General features: G+C 46.5%; 1 protein-coding gene across 6 annotated transcripts in view; it reads right to left on the reverse strand.

Annotated features, from left to right (window-relative positions):
- Window positions 1–24,351, reverse strand: part of ERI3 (ERI1 exoribonuclease family member 3) — a 93,959-nt gene that overhangs the window by 62,479 nt on the left and 7,129 nt on the right. For all 6 annotated transcript variants that reach the window (XR_001556889.3, XR_014932804.1, XR_014932805.1 and 3 more), the window contains exons 2-5: window positions 23,335–23,609; window positions 12,253–12,369; window positions 8,563–8,622; window positions 6,682–6,773 (exon numbers count right to left, since the gene is read on the reverse strand). Coding sequence is in view for 3 of the 6 variants with exons in the window: in XM_015870228.3 (XP_015725714.1) it covers window positions 6,682–6,773; window positions 8,563–8,622; window positions 12,253–12,369; window positions 23,335–23,586 (521 nt within the window). In the remaining 3 variants the exon portion in view is untranslated. The remainder of the gene's footprint in view (window positions 1–6,681; window positions 6,774–8,562; window positions 8,623–12,252; window positions 12,370–23,334; window positions 23,610–24,351) is intronic.

Here is a 24,351-nt window from a genome sequence, read left to right on the forward strand (position 1 = left end):
ATAACAAAGAGGCTGCTCCCAGGCTAGTGGTATTTTTCAAGCAGAGTTCTCCAACCTGAGCAGCCGCAGGCACATTATTCCTAGCAAAGCCACTGGGAAGGCAGCAATGATGCCAACGCACAACGGCCTCACTTCTGCTGGGAGCTCAGAAGAGCTGAGATCCAAAGGGAGACAGCTGACATTTCAGCCCCAGCATGAAACACTACAGCTGTCTAGTGCTAGAAAAATTAAGTTTTTTGAAGTAATAAGGAAAAGTCACAATTGATGAAGCTACTCCTCATGCTGCACACACCTGAACTCAGATGATAGAGTCCTCCAGTGGCTTCTCCTTAATGGTTCTCAAGTCAGCCAGCTTTCTGATCCCTCAGGGCATGGGGTAACCATGATGTTGAGTAGCTATCAGAGGCCTTTCATATATGCAGGGGTGCTTTTCACCACATATTCATTATAGATCCATTGGTTTTGAAGCTATTTTGCCTAAATTCATCATAACACTGGACACAGAATTCAACTTAGAGATTTCTACTGCAGAAGGAATTACTTTTCCTTACTGTATGATAAGATGATACTGGGACCGATGGCTCGCATTCAGTTCAGTATATTGTTCAAATACAGCTTGCATTACTTTATCCAAGTATGGAAAATCCACCTTCTACATTCGTTACCCCACCTCAGGGGTTCATTGCTGGAAATGAAGCACTCCATGCAACGCCTGTCTCATTTTCCCCTACACCATACATTTAATTCAAGTTTCTCCACCAACTTCCTTGGCACTGATTCCCAAGCAACAGCATCCATGCTCCACAGCGTGCGTCAGGCATCACAGCTCAATAAATCTTTGGCAACTACAGCGTTGACTATGACAAACATCTCTGCTATGACGCGCCAGGCAAGCAGCAGACCCGAAAGTAATAGTCCACTGTATGACGATCCCTATACAAAGATTTTATGTCCAAAACTTAACACAGAGGCATTCCCACAGTCACACTTCTCACCGTTGCTCACAAGAAGCCTCATGCAACCAACACATCTCAAACAAAGGCAGGAACAGGAGACAGGTGGGGAACCGCTGTAGAGGGATAACAAAAATCAAGGGTGCAAAACTAATTTTAAATGAGCATTGTATGCTCTTATTTTTAAGGGGGAAACCTTAAAAATCCAAGATTTATTTTGCATCACTGATATCATTTCCTTTAAAAACAAAAAGCTGGCCTGCAGGGTCACAGAAATGAATGGGGTCAGTGCTGCTCCCTGTAAGTGCTAGAGGAGAGCATGCTCATAAGGCTCCCTTGCTTAGCTCCGGCAGTGCACTTTAGGATGTAATTACATGAACAACTCCATCAGCAGAGCTGACTCAAAAGGTTCCTGACCCTGGATATTCAGTCCCATCCCCGCACTGCAGTTCACCACCCTCTTCTTGAGCCAATATAACCACGTGAAAGGATATATCATAGGCTTGGTCAGCAAAACAATCTGTATTAAAGTAACAAAAAAGCTAATCCAAAGATTTTAATTGGAATTACTGTCTTATTTTTAAAGGCAAACTACTACACTTTTGTTTCCAGCTCTTCCCTGAGAGCCACTCTCTGAACTTAGCTCCTGCAACGCCATCACCTAACCAGCTCACCCTGTACTTTCTCCTGCACAGCTACCCACACAGCCCCATGCACCCAGCTCAGGGGCTGCCTGCAACTTCTGCCCCATGCAGAAACTGCTGGCCCTCACCCATTACTGTGATAAAGAAGAACATGCACAAGGGACACCAACACCATTGATTCTTCATCTTCTTCATGACCTAATGCTGGCCCCAAACCAAACTGTCGGGACAGAAGGCCAGAAAGCCCAACCTACTGACACACTATGAGCTGGTATCAGAAGGCAGGTGTCCTCCCAGCCAGTGCCACTTGCACAGGAAGGGCTAAAAGAGTAACAGTGAATTAAGCAGTGGTATAATTCATTGCTCAGAATTTACTAATGTGCAACCTAGGAAGAACACCAAGGGCTATAAACATTTCAAGGCACTTCACAATGTTATATCACCGCATTAGAGAGTACTAGCATTTTAACACTTATTTAAGAAAATAAAAAACTTCTGAGCAGTAGTTTCCTGTAAAGAAATAAATTAGCACGTTGTGATCAGCCACAGTAAGTACAGTACAAACATCTTCATACTGGAGGTACAAATCCTACGCTTTTACTCTTCTGATGCATTTGCAGAATGATCCTGGAAGGAAAAGGATTGACTTGTGCTTTCTGACATTAAGGTCCAGCTCTGAGGTTCAGCAGGTTTAGGTTCAGCTCCTTTCCTTGCCTCTGCCTGCATGCAAGCTGCACGCGTGACCACAGGCCTATCACCTACCTGCGCTGTGTCTCAGCTCTGTAGCAGGAACACACAGTGAAAACATTCCTCTGGTTGCCAAGATTAATTCCCATTATGCTTACAGAGCGGGCAAAATGGTTCCACACATGGAGGGAGGCAATTTGACATTTCAGAAGAGAGAAACCACACTAAAGAGCTTACAACACGAGGGCTCAACCTCGGCAGACTCCCAGTACCCTCTTTTTCCACTAAAATCATCTCCTGCAACCAGCGGCTCCCTCCGCCCTTCAGGGGTACGTTACCCTCACTGCTCAATGCCACATCAATGTGATTTGTTTAACCACCAGCAGCAGTTCCACCTGCGTGCAGGATGAGGTCTTGGCACTAAAGCTGGGTCTGAATCCGGCCCCGGAGCTTTTCAACTTAGAGGAGAGCTCCTTGCAACAGGCTGAAGGAATCCTCCCGCTGTGCCCAAGGACCGTGTGCCTAACGAGGCTGTATCCCCACTCATATTTTAGCTTGGCAGGTCTGGTGCTCCTTTCATCTTTTGCTTCAGGTAGCTCTCTTTAATTAATAACATTTCTGTGTCGGCACAGGGAACTTTCCACCCAGAATGAATGGCCTTCTCTCATTAGAACCACGACTGTCATGATGTATTCAAGAGCAGGAGTGTGATTCATTCCCTTGTCTGGGAATGAGGGGTGCTGCTGGGGGGTGGAGGGGAGAAGTCTCTGTAATGAGTGACTGATATTTGCTGAAGCTGAGATGCGACTCTGTCGGCTTGAACTGCCTTGTCAGGACATGCCTTCAGAAAGGTGATGTTCCTACTCAAGAGGTTTTCCTCATTAAAGAAATTGCATCTTAACAAGAGGGAAGGGGAGGGGTGGCAGGAGAGCTGCTGTCTCCCCGACTCCAGCCTGGCTCAGAGCTGAAAGCCGGCAGCCAGCAGCACACTGTATCGGAGCCCTCTCTCGAGCAGCAGCAGCCAAATCTTCCAGCAATGACTTTCCTTTGTGTTTTGCTCTATGACCATGACACAGCTATGAGCAGCAGGGCAGAGGACCTCAATTGGTGCCTCCATGAGCCCTTCTCAGGTGCCTGTCCTTTTCCAGGCTCCTTGTGACTGGTGCTCAGAGGGAATCCAGGCAGAAACAGCTCTGTGAACTACCAGGAAGGCTCAGCTGTTCAAGAAAAATCAAGTGTGCAGCCATTCAGCACCTTGTTCTCTGAAGACTCCTAAGACAAGCAAAGGCTTCATGGGTCCTTTAGCAGCTGGGCATCCATCTTGAATGCTGCTAGACACCTTCATCAGAGCTCTGCACCTTGACAAACACTGTTCCTCTTGCACTTTTCTCTCAGAGATGCTTCAGCTCTTGGCTTTGACAGGGTTATTTACCCACCTTGTCCCCACATTCACCACTGGATGGTGAAAGGCTGGTAGGTTCTCCTCTGTGACCCAGCTACCACCCCAAATTCAATTTACTCATCTCTGTGGGCTTCCTGGTGCCCTGGGACCTGCTGGAAGCACCCACAAGCCTGTCCAGAAGACATCATTCCACAGCACATGTAGAACAGCACATGTAGACTGAAGCCAAGCAATGTCCAAGTCTTTGCTGGAGAAGCCAGAAACAAAGCTGCAGTTTTCTATCAACAGCCAAGGACAAGGAACTACAAACCACATGAGACACTGATAAGAGGAACACAGCTTGCTCCAGAACTCCTCTAGAATCCAGGGGGGACTTTTACCATGCAATGCTTCACACATTAACTCCAAACTTGGACAAGTAGCACCACCTCCCCTCTCTGTCCCAGTACCTTCAGCGCCAAGAGCGTGGACTCCACTTGGTAGAACAGGGCACCAGCAACACTGCAAGTCTTTTAGGGAAGCACAAGGTAATTTCCTGGAATATTTCCTAGATGTTCCACCTCTCTGAGGACGCATCTCCCTGTCTAAGCAGCCTTGTTTCAGCTCTGCGCCTTCCCTCTTTAAAAAGAGATGCTCAGTTCTGCTTTGCTAACCCCTATTTGGCAATGTGTCTAAACACACGCAAACTTAATTAGTTTAGGAGGGAGACTCGGCATTCGTGGTGACGGATAAAAGTAATGGGAAATGAGACAAGTCCAGAGCTGGCAGGGAGTCCTCACTCAAGCCTCATTCACTGGCATGGAGCTAATCAGATGTGACGCTGCATGCTGCTGCACCCAATCGGTGGCGGAGCAGTGTGATGCGCTACTCACTGAGCGGCTGCAGCCAGGCTCCCTGTATCTGTGGTTGGAAACATGAAATGTATTTTCTGCTCTGCCCTGGAGACGCTTCAGGATTGAATTCTGAAGTTAATGGTTTAAAACATTTTTTTAAAAGGAAGAGGGAGAAATGAACCACTCACTGCAGCCTCATGGCCAGGAGTGGAGTGTTCTTTTCCAGCTGACTAGTGAGGCACAATCCATGCAAGAGACCGCTGCAAATGGAGAATCAAGTATCTGGGCTCCAGAGCTGCGTGTCCTGCTGGCCCAACTCACCCCACAGCCCCAATGGCTCACCAGAAACAAGGCTCATATTCACTATATTTCCCCGCTATCAGCCTCTGATGAAAGAGAAAAATGCAGAAGGCTGCCTATTTCACACAGACACTGAGTTATGATGCCATTATCTGGGAACCTTGTTAGCCTGGTGTGAAGGGAATGGAAAGATGGGCTTTGAGACATAGCAAACCATGGCTGTTCTTCGCAACCATCACCAAAAGCAGTAAACTGGACTCTCAAAACAACAACAGAGAAGGAAAGTGCCAAGAAAAGAGATTGGAAATAGATGTTTAGCACATCCCTGCAGCTGTCTTTGTGTTTGTCTCTAACAAATGTTTAAGTATGGTTTACAAAGAAAAACACATTAAACCAGTGACAGAAGAATTGGCAATATACTCATATACAAGTCCTTGTCATGACCCCAGCAGAGTCCCAGCAAATTCTGACTCAGAAGAGCATGGCAAATTCCTCATCTCCACTAGTGCTTGTGCTGCTGCTTCCATCCCCGTATCTCATGCCTCACTAATCATACCATGAGGAAGCAAGGAGCTGCCACTCTACAAAGACCACTCTGCAGGGAAGGAACCGGAGCTGATTGCTCCCTGGCTGTGTGCAGTTTATTTAGACTTCCAGCTTGTGGAAACCAACGTCACAGTGAACACCAAGTAACACTACTAACGAGTTGTGCATGTCAGCTTAGCTTCATATGTGTCAAGTCCAGGCTTTACTGATGTGATAACAACAGGAGCCTTTACCCAGCACTCTGAGGAAATGAAAAGCTGAAGCAAGTTTACAGCAATCCAGGTGAATTCAGCACAATATGATAATACTCTGCAAATACCTTACAGGTTAGATTAACTTCAGACTTAGACACAACTTCACTTCTTTAAAATCACATTTCTGGGTTGCTGGTTTAGCTATTTTCATGAGAAAGCATGCACATACACCAGCACTTGTAGACCTCAGTGCAGGTCCTCACCTGGTACTCTCTAGATGCCAGTTACCCTACTCATGAAAGTGACCTCAGTGATACAATAAGACCAATGCAGCATGTTGGACTTGGCCTGTATTCTTTTCCCAAAGACTACGTGTAAGGGAAATGATTGATCACAGCCTGAACCTCTGAGGCAAGTGACGGGTCAGCTGCGGGAGCACAAGTGAAGGTAATGGAGCTCGACTCCACCTCTTCTAGATCCCATTTAAGGGCTGACCACCACTAAGGTAGCATCTCTTTCTGGAGGTTGCTCCTTTAGTGGAGATCTTGTGGTGAGCACCTATCTTGAAGGCCTCAGAGTTGGTGAGTGCTTTCCCTTAGGTACCCTCTAGCTATTCATTTCCATCTATATTTGTACTATTCCAACCATACAAATACCATACTTGTATTATTTCCACTGTACACTATGCTAATTCACATCCAGTTAACGTGCCAAGATGACAGGGAGAAAGCACCTGCCATGTCAAAGTCAGGTAAGGGCTACTGCTTGATTTCAGTGTTCAGAAATGGAGTTTCATTTGTATGCTCAGGGACAGTCATCCCTTTGGAAAACAAGTTGGCTAAAAACAGGAAATATCACAAAGCCCCAGTTTCAACCTTTCTCAGGGTTAAGAGAGGATTCATTTGCTACAGAGATTATCCTGGGGAACGATCTGGTACTATGCCCAGCACCTACCTGTCTTCTTAAACAACCCTCCACTCCCAATTATGCACAGCGAACAATTTCCCTGAAAAATAAAGACCGGGTACAGTCGAAGGCTTGTAAGGACAAAGATATCCACATTACAGGCAAGCACGGAGCACAATAAAGCCCAGAAAAACCTCCCTCCCTTTCCATACTCACATCACTTTCAAATCCCAGTCTCCACAGGTCACAAAAATCGACTTGACGCTGGGATCTAAGAGGCCTTCCTTCGCCATCCACTCGTCGACCCTCTAAAAGGAAGGCAAGAAAAGGGGATGAGTTTTGCAGAGACAGGCCAAGCCACAACAGTTAAACTCAGATAAGCTGCTTGCAATCAAGAGAGAAGAAAATTGTGATCTTATCCACCCCTCTCCCTCTCTCTCTTCTCTTTTTGCTTGCCATCTGAACAACAGCACGTTTGGACCTTTGAAGATTTCTGATAGGAGACACCAGGCAACCAGAGCGCAGATGATCTTATCAGGCACCGCAGCCGTTCTGCTCACAGAGGGATGGAAGTTGTGCAGCCTTAACGGGACAATTCAGCTGTGCTGTTGCCTGGCATTCCTGCACTTCTCCTCTCCCTGTACCAAAAGGGTTTGTAGGGACCTCAACCTGTTTCCCCTCCAGCCAAGAAAAATGCACTTATTTCTTGAAGCACTCCAGTGTGGTCTGGGGGAGGGCAAGAGAAGCCAAAGCAAGATGCTCTACAACGGCCCTCCAGGCATCAAGCTGTAAGCTGAAGGGTATGAGGCAGTCAAACAAATCTAAGCAGGAGCTTCTGACTACCTGCTTGAATATCCAGGATAAAACAAGCATCCTGGGATGGTGTCCCTAACCCACAGCATTGCTCACACACTGCTTCACACAAAGGGTATGGGAGAGAGAGAGAGCAACAAAGGACTGGGCACATCTGAACACTGAAGCAGTCACAGCCAAAGGCAGGCATTCCCCCTTCCACTCCCAGGTTTGGTCTCTCATTCCTCCTTACAATTCACTCAGCTTGGGTTTCAAGTGAGCCCAGTATTCCCAATAAACCTCCCACAGGGACAGGTTCTGGATCCGCTTCACAAATGGGCCACGATAATCTGAAGGATGCACACCAACCTTAGAGAGTAACCAGGCAGAACTAACCTCAGCTAAACCCCCTAAGAAGACATTCATTCCAGCTAGAACAGCCCTCTTGGGAGCAACCACCCCAAAGCAGAACAATCCTGGCCCCACGAGAACCTGCACCTCCAGGATCTGGCAGCAAAGCTCCCGCTGCAACCCTGCTGAACTCTGATGTGAGTGCCCATGAAGTGCTGTCTCCATGGAGGATTTTAAAGCCTTTAATTTGATTTCTTCACATAAGCAATTGTTACAATTATTCTGATTAGGAACAATTAGGTAACACAGCAGTGGAAATCCTGACAGAGACAATGCATTGAGCAGCAACCTGCAGCCTGAGAGGGCTCTGCTTGGGGAGGTTTCCTTCATTATTTGACTACCAACAAAAGCTATTGATGGAGAAACACTTCCAAGCTAATTAAGCTCTAAATGCTGTAGGAATTCAACATTAAGCAGATGGCATTATTAGGGCTATATCTGCATTTGCAAATCCTCCAGATTAGATTTTAGAGGCATTTTCCTTCGATGCTACATGTATTATTTAGCATTTAAATAGGTAGAAAAAATTAATTTAATAAAGTGCTGAGAGAGAGGAAGGAGAAAAGGCAGAGCTTCCAGAGCTGTGGTCTCAAGCAATGCCTTGGTCCTTTAAAACTGGCTCAAGCAAGAATAGCCTCTTCTCCTATCTACTGGCAAGAGTTTGGATATCTTGTCAGTACCCTTGACATGAACAGCTGGAAATGACAGATCAATGGTTCAATACTCTCAGCAGTGTGTCACCAACGTGACAGCAAATGTTATTCTAATGAAGCTGTAATCATAGTCAAATTACGCGGTTCGATTCTCAGCGAGGGGAGGATGCAGGGAAGGAGATGAAGAGGAGACGACAGGACCAGAGGTCAGAGTTCAGGAAATAAAGGTTATTCTGCTTACCTCAAGCACTTGCTGGAGGCTTGGCTGCCCATCCACCATGCCTTGAATAATCCCAGTCAGCTGAAATGAGAGACAAACAGAAAGCAGCCATCAGAGCAGCACTCAAAAGATCATTAGAAAGGTCTCCTCTGCTGTCCATCTCCCCGCAACCAAAACATGCTCCTGTGACCCGCGTGGGTGCCGCTGAGGGATCAGCCACAGCAGAGCTGCAGGCAAGGGCAGAGCTTTATCCCAGACATAGAGAAGCACAGGGCTCCTGCCCACCCCCACAGAACAATGAACTCCCAGTGGAGCAGGAGACACATGGGGAGCAGTAGTGCCACTGCATGGCCTGACACAGTGTCCCAGAGCTTCCCTTTCCCAGTTATTCCTGTTCTGATAAGCACTACTGGAGGCTCTGGGCATGCCCCTGCTACTGGGATGAGACCACAATATCACTCAGTGGGAACCGCTGGGAATCCATTGATTCCCTGTGCTGGGCAGTAAACCACTGCAGCAGGATGGCTTGGCTGCTGAAGGCTAAGCACATGTACATGAGATGCAGTCTCATGGGCCTCCGCCTGTGATAGCTTAAGGCACACAGAAAGCAGATAATTTTTCTGTCTGCCTTCCAACTGACAAAACCGTCTTTTAACATATTGAATATTGGAGGTCAGTAGCTTGCCATCAATGCACCCAAGTAATTAAAAAAATCATTATTATAACAAGTGCACACTCCAGTATTTCCCTTCATCTGGCACTTTCCAGGGGACCAGCGTGGCCTCCTGCACAGAACGTCTCAGCATAAACCAGAGGGCTCTGCTACAACATGGCAGCTGGCAGCAGCTCTGCTGCTTTACACTGTTCCATTGGCTGCTTGGTTTACAGCACTGAACTCAGAAGAAGGGGAACAAGAGGGGAAAAAAAAAAGATTAAACTCCAATTAAACTGTAATTGCATTTAATGAATACCAAATACTTGACTCGCTGAATAAGCTGCAAGTGAAAAGATTATTTTCTCTTCGTGACTTCCATGCAATGGTAATATATACCTTTTAGGGAAAGTACTCTAATTTTAAGAACGCGGAGCTCCTCTAGGTGGGTTTCTCAAGTTCATCAAGTCATTATAAGGTGGAATTTTAAGGAAGTGGAGGGACACAGATGCTCATATCCTAGAAACTGTTTTCATATTAATCTGTATTTTAATTGGATAACAGCTGCTGCCTGCAGACTCCCCATATTCTAAGAGGCAAACAGATTTAGGAGATTAGCATGCAGCTCTTCAAAGTGGTTTTTAAAGCACACTGGCTGGTTTCTCCCCTTCCTCGCTGCTTCTCTCCCCATGCATTTACCTGGCACAGGAGGACAAAGCCAGCCCAACTGCAGGAAGAGCCTGAAGGATAGTTACAATTCATTACCAAAGAGGCCACTCAAAGGGAACCAGCTTTCTGCTCTCCCATCCTTTGCCATCTTTTCTGCTCTCGGTTAAGCTGATCACCTGCAGCACCCACCCAGGTGCACTGGCTTTCTGCAATATTATCTGATCTCAGGCTTTTGATAAAATATAAAAACATCAAATTGCACCATTGTAAAGTTTCACTGGCGATTCCAAGATGCACACGGTATTTGGGAACATAAACAAGCGATAAGGCATTTATCTTTCTGTACTTTTATTGTCTGTTCCTTCAGGAAAAAAAAAAGAAATCAATAAAAATTAATCATAAAAAGAGAGCAAAGTACCATGAAAAAGCCTGAACAAGCACCTCATGCGTAGAGGGAACCTTTCATTTCAGCTCCTGGTATGAGCTTTCATGGGCATCAAACCACCTGTATCTTCCAAAAGGGCACAAGGAGCTTTTTCTTCCCACCTTCTCTGCCTGAATGTTTTACACACCCTTCACCAGAACCAAGCCTTACAGCTCAGGTCCTGCCAAGAGATACGGGATCAGAACAGGGCAACAGAACAAAGCAGTGTGGAAGGCGTGTTCCCCAGCAGTGGTATGGGAGATTGGAGGATCCTCCTGAAGCCAGGGTATAGCTCAGCCACAACAAAACCTAAGCAGAGAGATGCCCTGAAGGCAACCACAAGCCCTCTGCCCTTATAGACACCCTTTTCATATTGCTTTCTTCAGCAAGAGGAGTGCCTGAGATGCTCCAGACCATAGGAATAACATTGGGTGGCCCCACTGAGCCTCACACACACAGTCCTTACCGAGCAGTGCGATTGCCTCTTGGCAAAGCAATGGGTGAGGAGATTGAAAGCAGCAGCAGCGCAGCCAGGCTCCCATGCAGTGTCAACTCCGCTGCTTTTGCTCCAGAGTTTATCTGAGAAACCATCGTATTTCAACTCCAAGACAGTTTGCTGATTACCTAAACACTTGTCTCTGGTGTACAATCTGATAATCAGGCCTGGTCTTTCTTTGTAGACAAAGAGGCCAATAAATCTCACCCTTTGTAAGTAGAGGTGCCTAGACAAAGCCCTTTACTGGCATTTAGCAAAATGGATATTTTTCAGACAACAGAAACCAGCTGAAAGCTGATGGTGAGCGGTGGAGCTGTGTACGCAGGGGCTGTGCTGGAATGGAATACACATCACAGCTGGGGCTGCTCCTGGGGCTACCTGTTTCCCAGACCCCATAGGTTCCTATAGGGCCTCTGCAAAAAAGCACTGCAAGAGGTATTGGGGTAAGGGTAGGGGGGGGGGGGAGGCGCAATAGAGGAATTGCTAGGAAAAGGAATGTCAGTAGGAGTGAATAAGTGAGATGACTTCTCTAGAAATCCAGTAACGCACATCACTTACCTTCCAGGCCTTACTCTAGAAGGGAACATTGCTCTTAGGTGCAAGCTGTGAGATCTATCACAGCAGACATCTGTATCAGCATATGTCCAGCAAGCCTCCTGTGCATAGGGGCAGCCCAAGTAGTTGTCCAGCCTTCTTGTGTTAAGGTTGCAAAAACACTTCCAATGTAGCTATAAATGTGTGAAAACGGGGCCTTCTGAAAGCCCCTTCCTAGGAATAATGTTCTCTGTGCTTATTTATTACCTCTTTTAAATGTAAATAAATAAATAAATACATATTATAAATGTAAATAAAATACATTTGGCTGCTTTTTAGCTACAGGAGAAAGCAACAAAGAAACTACAATGTCCAAATATGGAAGGGGCTGACTATCCTAAAGAGGGTTCCACTTAACAGACAGGAGTCACCTTGAACCAGTCACTACAAGCTTGTCAATGGAGAATGCAGTCAAAGAGAATGGAGAAAACACACCATGGTGCCAGTGGTGCTGGATGATAGCAGGATGGAATAAAAGCCCATATACCCCAAGACCACAGTCAGTTATTTAGTTGCTGATTTGGATAACATTAAAACAGTGGAGGAACAGGAAAAAAAAATCCAAAGCAAAAGGAGCTTAAAAACATTTGTGTTGATGCTCTCTGTGACCTCTCCCATCAATGATCAGCACAGCACAATCTCAAAGAGCTTATATGGAGGCTGCAGTGTTTTGTGCATCACCCAACACACAGCAATGCTTTTGTCTTGTGGTCACCCAGGAATATATCCATTAGTAGTAAACAGAACCGACATCAGCTATCAGGACATAACTCCTCAACGTGAGGCAGGACATTGTGAGCAGGGGGCCCCAACCCTGGTGCAATGGAAACCTGCTCCCCACAGGACTCAGAGAACCAGGGAACCTTTGCACTTTACCTCTGTACAGAAGGGCGTAAGCTGGGGATGCACCACAGGCTGAACATACATGTGAAAGGTGGATTCGATTTCCATCGTCCTTCCATTCAGCTTCAGGATAGGGAATTCGATGATCTCCTGAATGGGGTGAGAAGAAGAGAAGCTGTTGGTGTAAACCAAATAAATGGAAGCCTCAGAGAGGGCCAAGCCCAACAGAAAGCTCCATCCTAAGGTGCAGGAGCCCAGGAGAGGTGAAATCAAAGTCACAAGGAACACTGCAGCAGGAGGAGAGGAACTGGAGCCCCCCCCCAAGCTACTGCCATGGAACGCAGCACAGCAGCGTGCCCTGCTTCATTTTCCTCTTTGCAGACAACTTATGCTGATAGGGAAATAAAAACGTTCCTCATCAGAAGAATGTTCAATTGTTTTGAATAACCAACAATCAAAAATTTACATGGACCTGTTAATAAAAAGTTTAAACAAATCCCGTTGCGATGGATTTCACAATTATTAAAAAATATATACGAAATTAAAGGAGCCAACCGCCGAATAAAAGCGATAAAATCCTTTGTGTTTGCAGCCCTCCTTCTTCACTCCCTCTCCTCCTTCCAGTTTAATGCGAGAGAAGAAGCGACAATTTGTTTGGTGTCTTTAAAGAATAATTTGTCTATGTTATTTAATAGAGATGCATGGCACCGAGGTTCTGGAGTGCAAATGAGCCTGCTGAGTGATATCCACGCACCGAGCCTCTCAAATCACTGCTGGGGAGAAAAGGGAGAGGGGGAGAGAGAATACAAAAAAATATTGCTTTTTAATATTCAAAAACAGTTTGCAAAATTTAATCAAAGCTGAGCAAAAGCCAACATTTTTACCACCCTGACATTTTTATTAGCGCTTTCATAAATTTTTAAAACATGAATGGAATTAGTTTAACAACAACGCCAAAAAAAAACCCCACAACAACTGCCTGAAAACATCTGGAAGAGACAAATAATATTTATATCTATTTATATATATATATATATATATAACTCCTGTGAGTAAAATTAGCATGTGGAAGTGCATTCGCAGCACTACTAACACCGGTTTGGACCCTGGCTGCAACCCCCATGACCTGCAGAGGGAAATTAATGTGAGGTCATACGTGCGAGCTGATGACATCGTGACACAGCAGTGGGTGGGTAAATGGAAACAGCAAATAATGTAAATAGAGGAAACACCCAACGTGTCCCCGGGAGGAGAGGTATCCGGCCCTAAGCAGGATGTGCTCTAGGGGGCATGTGCCTGCAGGTTGGAGAAATGAATGGATCCAAGTGTATGCAGTGCTGGAGTACACAGAGGGAGGCAGCAAGCAGTCAGATGGCTTCACAGGGGCAGCTGTGCACACAGAGCAGCTTTGGGAGCATCTCTCCTCATACCCACTGAAGGGTCAGGAGGACCTGAAGATCCCACTGCTAAGAATGGATAGGGAGGAGGACACAGAAGGAGAAGGGCTGAGCACTGCCTGGCTGCAGCCAAAGGCATAGCCATGTGGCATCTCCCATTGAACTGGAGAAAGAGAGGCTGGATGAGGACACAGCTGAATGGGGCAATGGAGCACACACAGGGAATATCACTAGGGGCCGTGGAATGGTGGGATGCTGATGCACAAAGGCACTGCCTTCCAGCACTGACAGCAGGAAGCACAGCCAGGAGGGTCAGGTTAAAATAGGCCGAGGAAATAAAAACTAAATGCTACTAGAAATGTGGAAAATTTAACAACATCCAACATTAGCGCAGGTCTGGGGAAGCACACAGCCAGGCAGTCAGGGTGGGACCCACAGAGCAACTTTAGCTTGGGAGAAAGAGTAGCAGCACTTCAGGGCTTATTCGGTCTGTTTTTAAGCAAGTGGTAAAGGAGCGTTCCCCAAAGGCTGTTTATCTGCACGCTTCCTATAGCGGAGATTTTTCCAGGCTCTGGCAGTGTTTGCTCCGTCGGTATCTAAGGCAACAGATCCCGGCCCCATGAAATCAGCCCCACTCCTCAGTAACAACGTTAGCCAGTCCTGCAATGAAATTTAACCTGTGACACTGCTGTACTTTTCATTTAAACTTTCATTTGGAGAGAAGCAGTGTTCGGAGACCCTGCAGTTTGTCCTGCTAATAAAGACAAGTGTTGGGACCTTTAAAGGTGCCATTCATCTTTTGCCTTTATTAAATTCAATTTTCTTAAGCCCATGATACATCATGAAATTAAGAGTTGACATTCCTGCAGAAACAAAAATATCTATCAAACATAAACAGAAAGGGAGAAAAAAAAAAGAGAGGCCTCTATTACCAAGAATTTATGGCTTCAAGTTGATCTGTTGCCACTTTTCCCCCCCTCCCTTCTTTTTTTTTTTTAACAAGCATATGGTTTGTTTTAGATATCCAAAATGTTATTACAGATCTAGGATTTCATTAGTAATTATGATGAAATGCTGAGCCCTAACACACACACACCTCCCAGCAGCCTGGTAAGCTCCATCCCTACACACAGTGCTTTGGCCAGGTGAGAAAAGGAGCAGAGAGCAGCACAGGGAACTTAGACAGAGCCTTACTGACATCCCTTATCCTTCCCATCACTTTGACTGCCCCCTGTGTGCCTCAGCATTGCTGTTTCCCCCACCCAGCACCCAGCAGTAATGCTGGGGGGGCCCACAGCCCCAAACGCCCCTGTTTGAGCGCCGCAATTAGGAGCTTTTATTTACCACTGCGAAGTAACTTGAAAGGAAATCCGGGATTCAAACCGCCGGCAATAAATAAGCAGCTTTTTATTTTCCTTTCCGCGCGGTGAAAAGTTGAATATGGTTTGTGTGGGGAAATTCTGCACTCGGCGCCCAATTACGGGCATTTGCATTTATATTGTTAGAACACAGAGCTTCCAAAATCAATACTAATGTGCTTACAGAGGCTCGGGCACCCTGTCCCTCCCTCTGCTGCTCCCCAAACTCCACAACAATAGAACCCTCAGAGCCGCAGGCTTACACGGATCCATTACCCAGCCCGCACTCTTTACAACAACCTTGCCTTTATGATTTCGTGGTAATTCAAACAAATCTATGTGACAGCTGGCTCGGATTTGCCTTGTTTCTTTAAACATTCCCCGAGAAGAGGTGCTGGGTGCCAGCAATGCGGCCGGGCCATCCGCAGGGCACTACCCAGCAGTGCTGGGCTTCCCTTTCAAAGGGATCTGAAAAATTCATGAGGCCATGAGGAATCAGTGCCATAAAACCAGTCTTTTCCTGCCCAGCCACCTTAAATACAGCTCCCATCCCTGCTACAGCACAGCACAGAGGGCAAGGACGTGGCTCTCTCCATTTTACTGACAACTGAAGCTCTGCAAGAGCAGGTAACTACACCTACTTGGTGTCTCCTTGTAGCAACGAGTCCTCTGGGGTTTGGCAAAGAAAGCAGCCGAGGTTGCACTCATCCTACAGCAGAACTTCTTTGCTCACTGCTTTGACCCAGCAGGACTACACACACACTCCGTGCCCTGTTCAACTGCCTGGCTCTCAAAAGCCCTCTAACCAAAGTCCTATGTGAGCTGAGGACAGGGCATACTCCAGAACACTGATTACATATTTGAGGAAGACCATGTGGACAATTCCATCCTAAAACTACCAGGGAAGAAGTTTAATAAACACGAGAATAAAAGGTGCCCATAAAAATCAGAGCCTACTATTCAAAACGCAATAAAAACAAGCAGATGCCTTTGAGAGAAGAGGATTTCTTTCTGGTAGGGAAAAGCATAAAACATCCTCCCAAAGACCACACCACACCTCCAAAGAGGTGCAGGCAGAACAGATGAGGGGGTCCCACAGAAGGGATACAGGCTCAGCACAGCTCATTTCCTTCAGCCATTTTTTCTCGTCCACTCTTGAAAAACAAAAAGTCGTTTTATGCACAAGAAGCTGATTTCTTAAACAAACACTCGTGGTTTTGATTTACACCACGGGCTGCTCCTAAATAATTTATGGCGGGTTAAATTTATTGCACAGCCCTGGCCGGCTGCAAATTCGAATTGCCAAATAATTAGATTTTAGGGCAATGCTTATAAATTATCCGCCGATTTGTCCGGACTTGTTTGTCAGTTGCTTTGTGCTTCGGGTCATCTTTGGCATTTCGCTGTTTGTGTTTTAATTGCTGATTTACACTTTGACAGATGAGAGTTGATGCCTCCGAGATCCGGGTGGGTGCAGGGGGGTGGCGAGGAGCAGGAAGAATCAGAGCTTTTAAAGGCCTGCAATTCTACTTTTTTTTTTCCCTTTCCCAAGGCAATTAAAATGGAAAAGGGACACAGTAAGGACAGCACTACCCTTAACAGGTCTGCATCCCCTGTTTCCATCCTCTGCCTTAATTATTATTTTAACTAAAGCCCTTTCCAAGTGAGCAGCCTCTCGCTGGCCCGCGGGGGCAGCAGCCGAGATGACCTCAGAGGTCTCTTCCCTGCTGCTAAATCTTTACTGAACTGACCAAATCGAGAGCCACAAAGGTGATGGGAGACAGCAGGACTCCAGCTGGACCAAAGCTGTGCTGACTTCCCAAGGATGCTGACCAAAAATCAAAACACCAGGGCACAGACAGAACACAGAAAGATCATGAAGCACCAAGAGAAGATGCGAGGGCAGCTTCATATCCCTGATCATTGGATATATCTAAGGTTTCTTCCTTCCCCTATGCTCTTAGGATAACCTCACCTTCTACCACCAACATTCAGGCAGCGGAACCTGATGCCAAAATCTGGATTTCCTCAACTTGGAGCAGTCTTTCAGGTTCTGTGCTGACACCAAACCCAGCTCAGATTTTGCAGGTGCTTCCTTACAACCATGAGGATGAGGGACCATTTCTCTTTCTTTAATAAGAGCTGAAATTTCCATCTAATCACATGCCTCCAGGAGCTTGGGCTTTAAGAGACATCCAGTCCGTGCACCTGCCCGAAGCCATCAGCATCTGCCCCTAAATCACTGCCGACTTTGTCTCGGCTGCTTTTACAGACTCCAATAAGAGAGACTCGCAGTCCCCAGGCACTCCATCCTAGTGCTTCATTAGTCTTATCAATGGAAAGTTTTTCTTAATGCCTAATCTGAATTTCCTTTGCTGTTGTTTAAATTCATGACTGCTCCTCCTCCCCACAGCAGACACAGCCCAGAACGCTGCATTTGCCTTTCTTCTAACAGAAGAGATCACCATCCACAACCCCGACACAAACACAGCCCCACACAATGCCTCCCAGCCCTCACTCACACGTGTGTGTTGCAGATCCCTGCTCACACTCACCCTCTCCTCTTTGGGTTCCCCTTGTAAGTCTCAATTGTTTTAAATATGGAGGCCAAATTGCAAAACTCCATCTGAGGTTCCTCCTTATAGCACCACAACAACATCTCAAACACAGCATCTCACCTCCCAGCTTAGGGCTTGTTCCATTCAACCTGCTGTGCCTGACGTTTTGATAGAGGGCTCTCAACCATTGTCTTTCCACCCCAAACAAACCCTTGGTGGCCATTGCTCACAAACTGCTTCCTGCCTCTCATCGTCACCTTATCTGTCAAAAGCCATTGGTTTTGATCTATTATTTTCCCCCACTATTTTCATCTCCTCAGCTGCACGCCACCATCAAGAATAAAGAATTCCCCCCTCTTACCACACCTGGGATGCAAAATAGAGACACGCCAACATTTCAGCTCACCTCTTTGAATGCTGCTGACATATACTTAACCACCCAGAAAATCCCCGCTGACACAGACAACAATTCAAGACCAACTGTTTGGAGGGAAGTCAACACTCGAACCATTTAAAAGCAGCACGAAAGAATTTTTAAGTATTATCTATTACAAGATGACAGCTACACTATATATCAATATATAAAAATAGATAGATAGATAGATAGGTGGGAGTCCACTCCCTGCTGCTACAGGCAGCTGGCCTGCACATCCCCACTGCAGCATCATCGAATCATTTCAAGCTCCAACCTCTTCACCTGCTATTGAGCAGCACAAGCGATCGATGTTCCCAGCAACACTAAAACATCTGGGCTGGGCAGAAAGGGCATGTTAGTGCATGTAAATGAACAGCCAGGGTTTTACAAACATCACAGCTAACTACTGGTGACAGCGCGCTTCTGCTTGGCATGGAGAGGAACTAAATTACACAGCTGAGATATGCGCTGCCATTTGATGAGTGCCCAGCCTAACAGAGGGGATGAAAGCAGGGCATTTGGGCATTCCCTGCATCCTCCTCTTTATGGGGAGGCTTTGTTCAAAGCCATGAAGACAGCACAGATCTCAGGACCAGGAGCCTGCACTGCAGCATCCCCACTGCCACACCAGGGAAGAGTAAACTTGGCACATCCCTTACCTTCAGAAAGGCACACGGTGGCAGCACCCCTGGCATCCTCCATACGTCCATCAGCTGCTTTAGGGAGAAGCAAAGCCACCTTTCAGCACCACGCAGCTGACCTGCTGGTTCGGGAATGTGCGCAGATCTGATCTTTTCAGGGTGACTGCAGCTCAACTACTTCCCACTGTAACAACAAACCTACTTAACATGGCAGCTTGTCACCCAAACCACATGAGATGTTTGCACAGCTAAGGATCCAGCCATCAAACAGCACAGGTGGGAGCTGCACAAGGGGAAGGGCAGCGTGATGGACGGCTTCAGGGCGGCCGCCTCATTGCTGTCAATGTCCAACCACGAGCAGAGCAGGTTGGATCAGGTTGGAACTGCAGCAGCCACCCCAGCATCTGGTATTTGAGGCTCGTTGCTATCACAATGCTGAGTTTGTATCTTGAAGGAAGAAACTGCTTTGAATTTTGTCATACATCAGGTGTCTTGCTTGGTGGTCTGTACGCTGTGCTCTCCAGGAGATCTGGATTCAGGCACTGTGCACGTTATCTAGCTCATCGGGTTTTAAATAAATACAGGTAATTCTCCTGCCCTGTCAGATTCACACGGGTCACAGCAAGGTTGTCCCTACTCACTGCAGGAGTTGAGGGAGGTCTCCAAGGCAGGACGGCTGCCCCACAGAACGCAGCTTTTGTGGGTTGCAGCCCCACACCAGAACCCTGCCTGCCCTCCTCCGACCCCCACGTCCTTTAAAATAAAGACATCATTCTCAATAGTGGCCAAAATAAGATTTCACAACAGTCCAGTGGAACTGCAATGAGGCACACGACGTATAGAAAATATGATAAAAAGGAACCGCATCTCTTTAATTTCAGATGCACATTGAGTTAGGGATATTTATGTGCTCTTAGCAGAACGCGGAACGGCTCAGATGAAGCAGCTACAAGGCCTCAAAAAGTTTCTTCAAACGATTGTTTGAAAAATTAATGTGAACAGAAAAGCCATCTAAAACAGCTTTTCTATGAACTATTTCCTGATGCTCTGAGAACTTAAAGCATTATGACATAAGAAGAACAGCGTAGCAACAGCCATGTAGCTTCATTAAATAAAGGGTATAAAGTAAGCCATAATTGGCAAAGAGATGATAAATACATATTTTTTATTTACTTTTAGTAGAAAAAAAAAAGAAGAGATTTGAAGCGACTGCGTTACGTGCATCTTTAATGGCATTCCTCTAGAAATAACACTGTAAGAGCTGAATTGAGGACTGTGTATTTAAAAGTACACCCAAGCCTAAGCTGCATGAAGACAGGTAATTGCAGATTAATATGCCACTGTAACACTTATACGTGAGAGCGCTGAGTTAAAGTTGCCATGGGAAACAAGCCTGAATTTCTTCACTTTTCAGCAACTCACCATCAGCCCCGATACAGGTTTTGGCAGGTGATTTCTAACGCACTGAGCTTAACAGCTACACAAGAACCATGCCAGCAGAAAGCTGCTGCAGGGGGATACCCAGCTAGAACAGGCAGGGACCAGCACATCTCCATTATCAGCCCTTCCATGGGATGGAAGCAACCAGCTGCCTCGTGAGCCACCTCCTGCAGTCCCAGCCCGCCCTTCACAAATCACAGTAAAGAAAGACTGGCTCTCATTTATTCACGTGGTTTTGTGCTATGATCATACCTTATTTGTATGCTTAGGAATAAATTAGAATCTGAACATCTGCATATTCATAGTCTCAATGATTGCAGTTTATGTTGAAATGGTGAGTGATGTTCTGTATTTATAAAGTTAATGGGTACGTCCAGTTTCATTTGACATCATTTTAAATTAAAAGCATACCAAAAAAAAAGGCAAACATTAGTGTATCTTATTTGTTTCAAGTTTCTTTAAAAAAAACTATTACAATGTTTTTGTATTGATATTTAAACCACGCTGTTCAAGTGAGAGAAGAAGGTTATTACCTGCAATTAATTTATTTCTCTGCCTTTGGTCACAGTCAGGGGAACAAGATTTATTCATGCATCTTCCCTTTTGTATCTAAAGCATCACATGTACCTACCCCTACGAGCTAATCATGAACGAAAACAGGCACTTAACTGTTAGCAGACAGCAAGGGAAAAGAGAAAGCAGCAGAGCTGGAGCTGACGGATGAAGCACGCTGCCACTGCTGCAGATCCAGCTCCTGCTTGACCCCACCGGGCACCGGATTGAGTTCCAAACACAAGGTAAGCTTTGAAGAGATGCAATGGAGCAGCCATAAACATCCCTTACTGCCAACCCCCTGCTGACCTTTGGCTGGTTAAAACACTACATGACACAGGCCGTGCCTCTATTCTTCCACTTTTCCCACTTATCCATCTGGGGTAACGCGGATAAACTCTCCACCTACTTTTCTGTCTGGGATGGCCTCATCATTCATAAACAAATCTGTAAGCCAAGCTGCCCTTTTGTGCATTTAAACATGCACTTTGATTTGGGGGCATATGTGCTGAAAACTATCAAGACAGGAAAATGACAAGGGTGCAGGCTGGCTGGCACGCTCTGTGCCACAAGCCCTGAGAGCACCTCTCCTCTGCAGACACAGGGCAGAGACCACAGGAGTGGTGAAGCACAGGGCAGCTGCCACGCAGCCAGCAGTCACACCACAGATGGCTTCCCAGGGGAACACTGCTGCCCTTGACTCTCCTTGATCCCCTTCGCAGATGCTGTGCCACAGAACCTTGGAAGGGACCAGACAGCATGAAAGAGGATGGAAACACAGGAGCTCCGAGTGAGAAGTGAGCACCACGGGCTTCCCCAGGGACAATGAGGCTGCCGACTGCAGAGGAGCACAAGTAAATACAGAGGAAGGGGGAACAGATGTGGCAGTACATACCTTGGCGTAGAGAAAAAGATGCTCCTTCTGCTAAGGAGCTGGGATGATGTGATGAGTCGTCAGTGAGAAATGTGAAGCGTACTGCGCAGTGCAAGTGAACTCTGCCAGACTTCCAGGCTGAGCTGGCTAAATTTACAGCTATGACTACCCACTGAATGTAACTTGGATCACTTAGCTTAAAGAGGCTTAGCTCTTTATGCAGCCTCCTCATCAAATTCTAGAGCATTTGGATTTCACTGTATCCCTTACCACACTTGTATTTTGCGAGTAAGGAAACAAAAGCAGAAGTCACCAGGATCACAACTAAGATCAGAACCCAACCACTCCCAGGTCCACACTCATATCACATCTCCAAAACCTGTGTGCCACCACTCTGCCAGGAAGACCTTGCACAAAATCAACATCACAGAAATACACAGCACAGTTTGCTCACCCACACACATAGCCCAGCAATGACCAGAGCCACAGTCACACTGGTCAGCATGAAGGGGAAACACAGGTAGGGGCATCTGCTAACAAAGGCTCTTTTCTGAAAAGCTGCCCGATTCCAGCAGGCAAATTCAGCCTTTTTGTTGACACCGATTCCCGTGTAGTAAGAGCATTATTTATTTGTCAAACTCGTTTGTTTGTGAGGACGTGAGTGCCTGACAGCCCTCACAGCACACGAGATACGATGCAGACAGGCACTGAACAGGGCAGGCTGGAAAAACAACACTGAAGAACATCTCCACCTTAAAGGTGCAACAAAATATATAGCGGATCTGCATTGGCCCAGGCCATTACTTTCTCTGGCAAGGACTTGGGGACAAAGCTCCTTAAAACAGTAGTAATCATATTCCACTCATGTTCCTTTTTACTGCCAGCTGTAAACTAGCTCCACATGCATCATGGTTTTGCATCAAAATGTGCACGGACCAAGCCCATATCCAAAGGGACAAGGTAGATCCAATTTACAGCCTTGACAGGTCTGTGCACCCGAGGCTGAGCGTGCAGGAAATAGCCTGACATCTCACTTGGAGAGCAGTTACAACCGCCTGCAGAGCGGGATGCAGAGCCACAACAGCTTCCCACAAAGACCCAGAATACAAGCAGAGAATTTGCAGTCCTTTTGTCAAGAAACAGGAGGGATGGGCAGCACTTGAGATGACTGAAGTCTGATCCCAACTCACAGCACTCCTTTCGCAGGATAAGCCCAAAGGAAGCCACAGATGGACTGGACTGAAGCAAACCCACTGCACTAAGCCAGCTCTGTAAAGAGATGCCGCACTGATAACTGTTCATCATTTAGTATGTTTGAAGCAAAGCAAATCAAAGTTCATCTAAGGCCTGATGCACACATTAACAGCAATATTAATATGAGGCTGATTGTACAGAGGAAAGTATAAAGTCTGAGTTCAGCTCAAAAACCACTGTTCCTCCCTATTTAGAAACACTGTTATGCTGCACACACTCATACCATCCAAACTGTGTTGTTGTTATTGTTTTTTAATAAAGTACTGGTTAATAATAAACCTTTTCCTCACAGAATCAAAGGTTGCTGTGAGCACTCTTCTACTGCAGGCTCCCAGTCAGCAATTTTCAAACCCCCACCACTTCAGGCAGACAACGAGCATACATGACTAAGTAGCGTCTGTGATAACACATGCGCTATCACTTCCCTGGTGAAAATCAGGCTCCTTCATTTCATTTCCATCACAGTGACCTGGCACTGCTGCTTGAGAGAGCAGGAACACTGGGGGAGCAGCAATAGAAAGAAGGTGCAAGGAAAGTGAGCTATTCAGCACCAAGTCTTTTCCTTCCACCTCTCAGAACCGCAGCATCAGCTCATAAGCAGAGAATTAACAGCATCAACTATTTACCTGAGGATGAATCTGTGGCTTATCACATGTAGCCTCAAAATCCAGCACTAAGAAGTAGTGATATCTCTGTGGAGGGAAGGATGACATTGCTGCCATGGAAGCTCCAAAGCCGTGGGACGCCAGTTTCCTGCTTATGATGGAGCCGTACCCTTTGAGAAGAGCAGCAGGGAGGAGCAGGCACACAGCTTGTCTTGCCCTTGGAAGGAAGTGTTGGGGAAACTTTGCTGCTCCAGTATGGAGGAGTGCTATCATTGAACATCCAGAGGCATCTGAAACTGAAGAGAGACTCGTGTTAGTTGTGCACTCACATCTCAGTGCTGTCAGCACCGCTCCATCGCGCTCTGCTCGGGGTTATCCCTGTGCTTCCCTGTGTGGCTTCCAGCATAGCCAACCTGAAGCATCACAGCAGCCTGCACTAAGCACTATGGATGGAGTTCAAGTAGTCCGAAACACACGCTCCTGGAAATCAACCCTCTGCAAACAGCTCTAAATTAAAAGCCACAGACAGAACAACAGCCACGGCTCCAGGCACCAGATCACATGTACCTGCTGAGCCTTATCACAGCAGAACAACACGAACTACTTATGCTTGATAAGTCGGATCCAAAACTCACTGAGATTTCCAACGAGGCTTTCACCTTTTTGTACACAACACAACTTCTAATACATGGCAGGAACTAAAAGACAGTGAGCACACCTCAGCACCGTGACCCCTCAAAGCAGCCCGTTAGCCACACCAAGACCTCCCTGCTCCTACAGACCCAGCGCAGAGGGACTGACCACGACAATGCCACCAGCCCATCCCACTAAGCCAGCACACGGGAACCCCTCCCAGCTCTCTGTGTCATCCCCCACACACAGCACAGCCTCTGTGGGGCCGAGGACATGGGGCACTGGCTCTGGGCACAGCCAGTGAGGTCCCACCCAGCCACGTGTGCTCAATGTGGAATGGGAAATGGAGCACCCGCAGCCCACGCACAAATGCACTATTTGCACAAAAGACAGCATTTGCTCTTT

The sequence above is a fragment of the Coturnix japonica genome, chromosome 11 (genome assembly GCF_054131305.1).
Source record: "Coturnix japonica strain WE chromosome 11, WE-NBRP24, whole genome shotgun sequence".
NCBI lineage: Eukaryota > Metazoa > Chordata > Aves > Galliformes > Phasianidae > Coturnix > Coturnix japonica.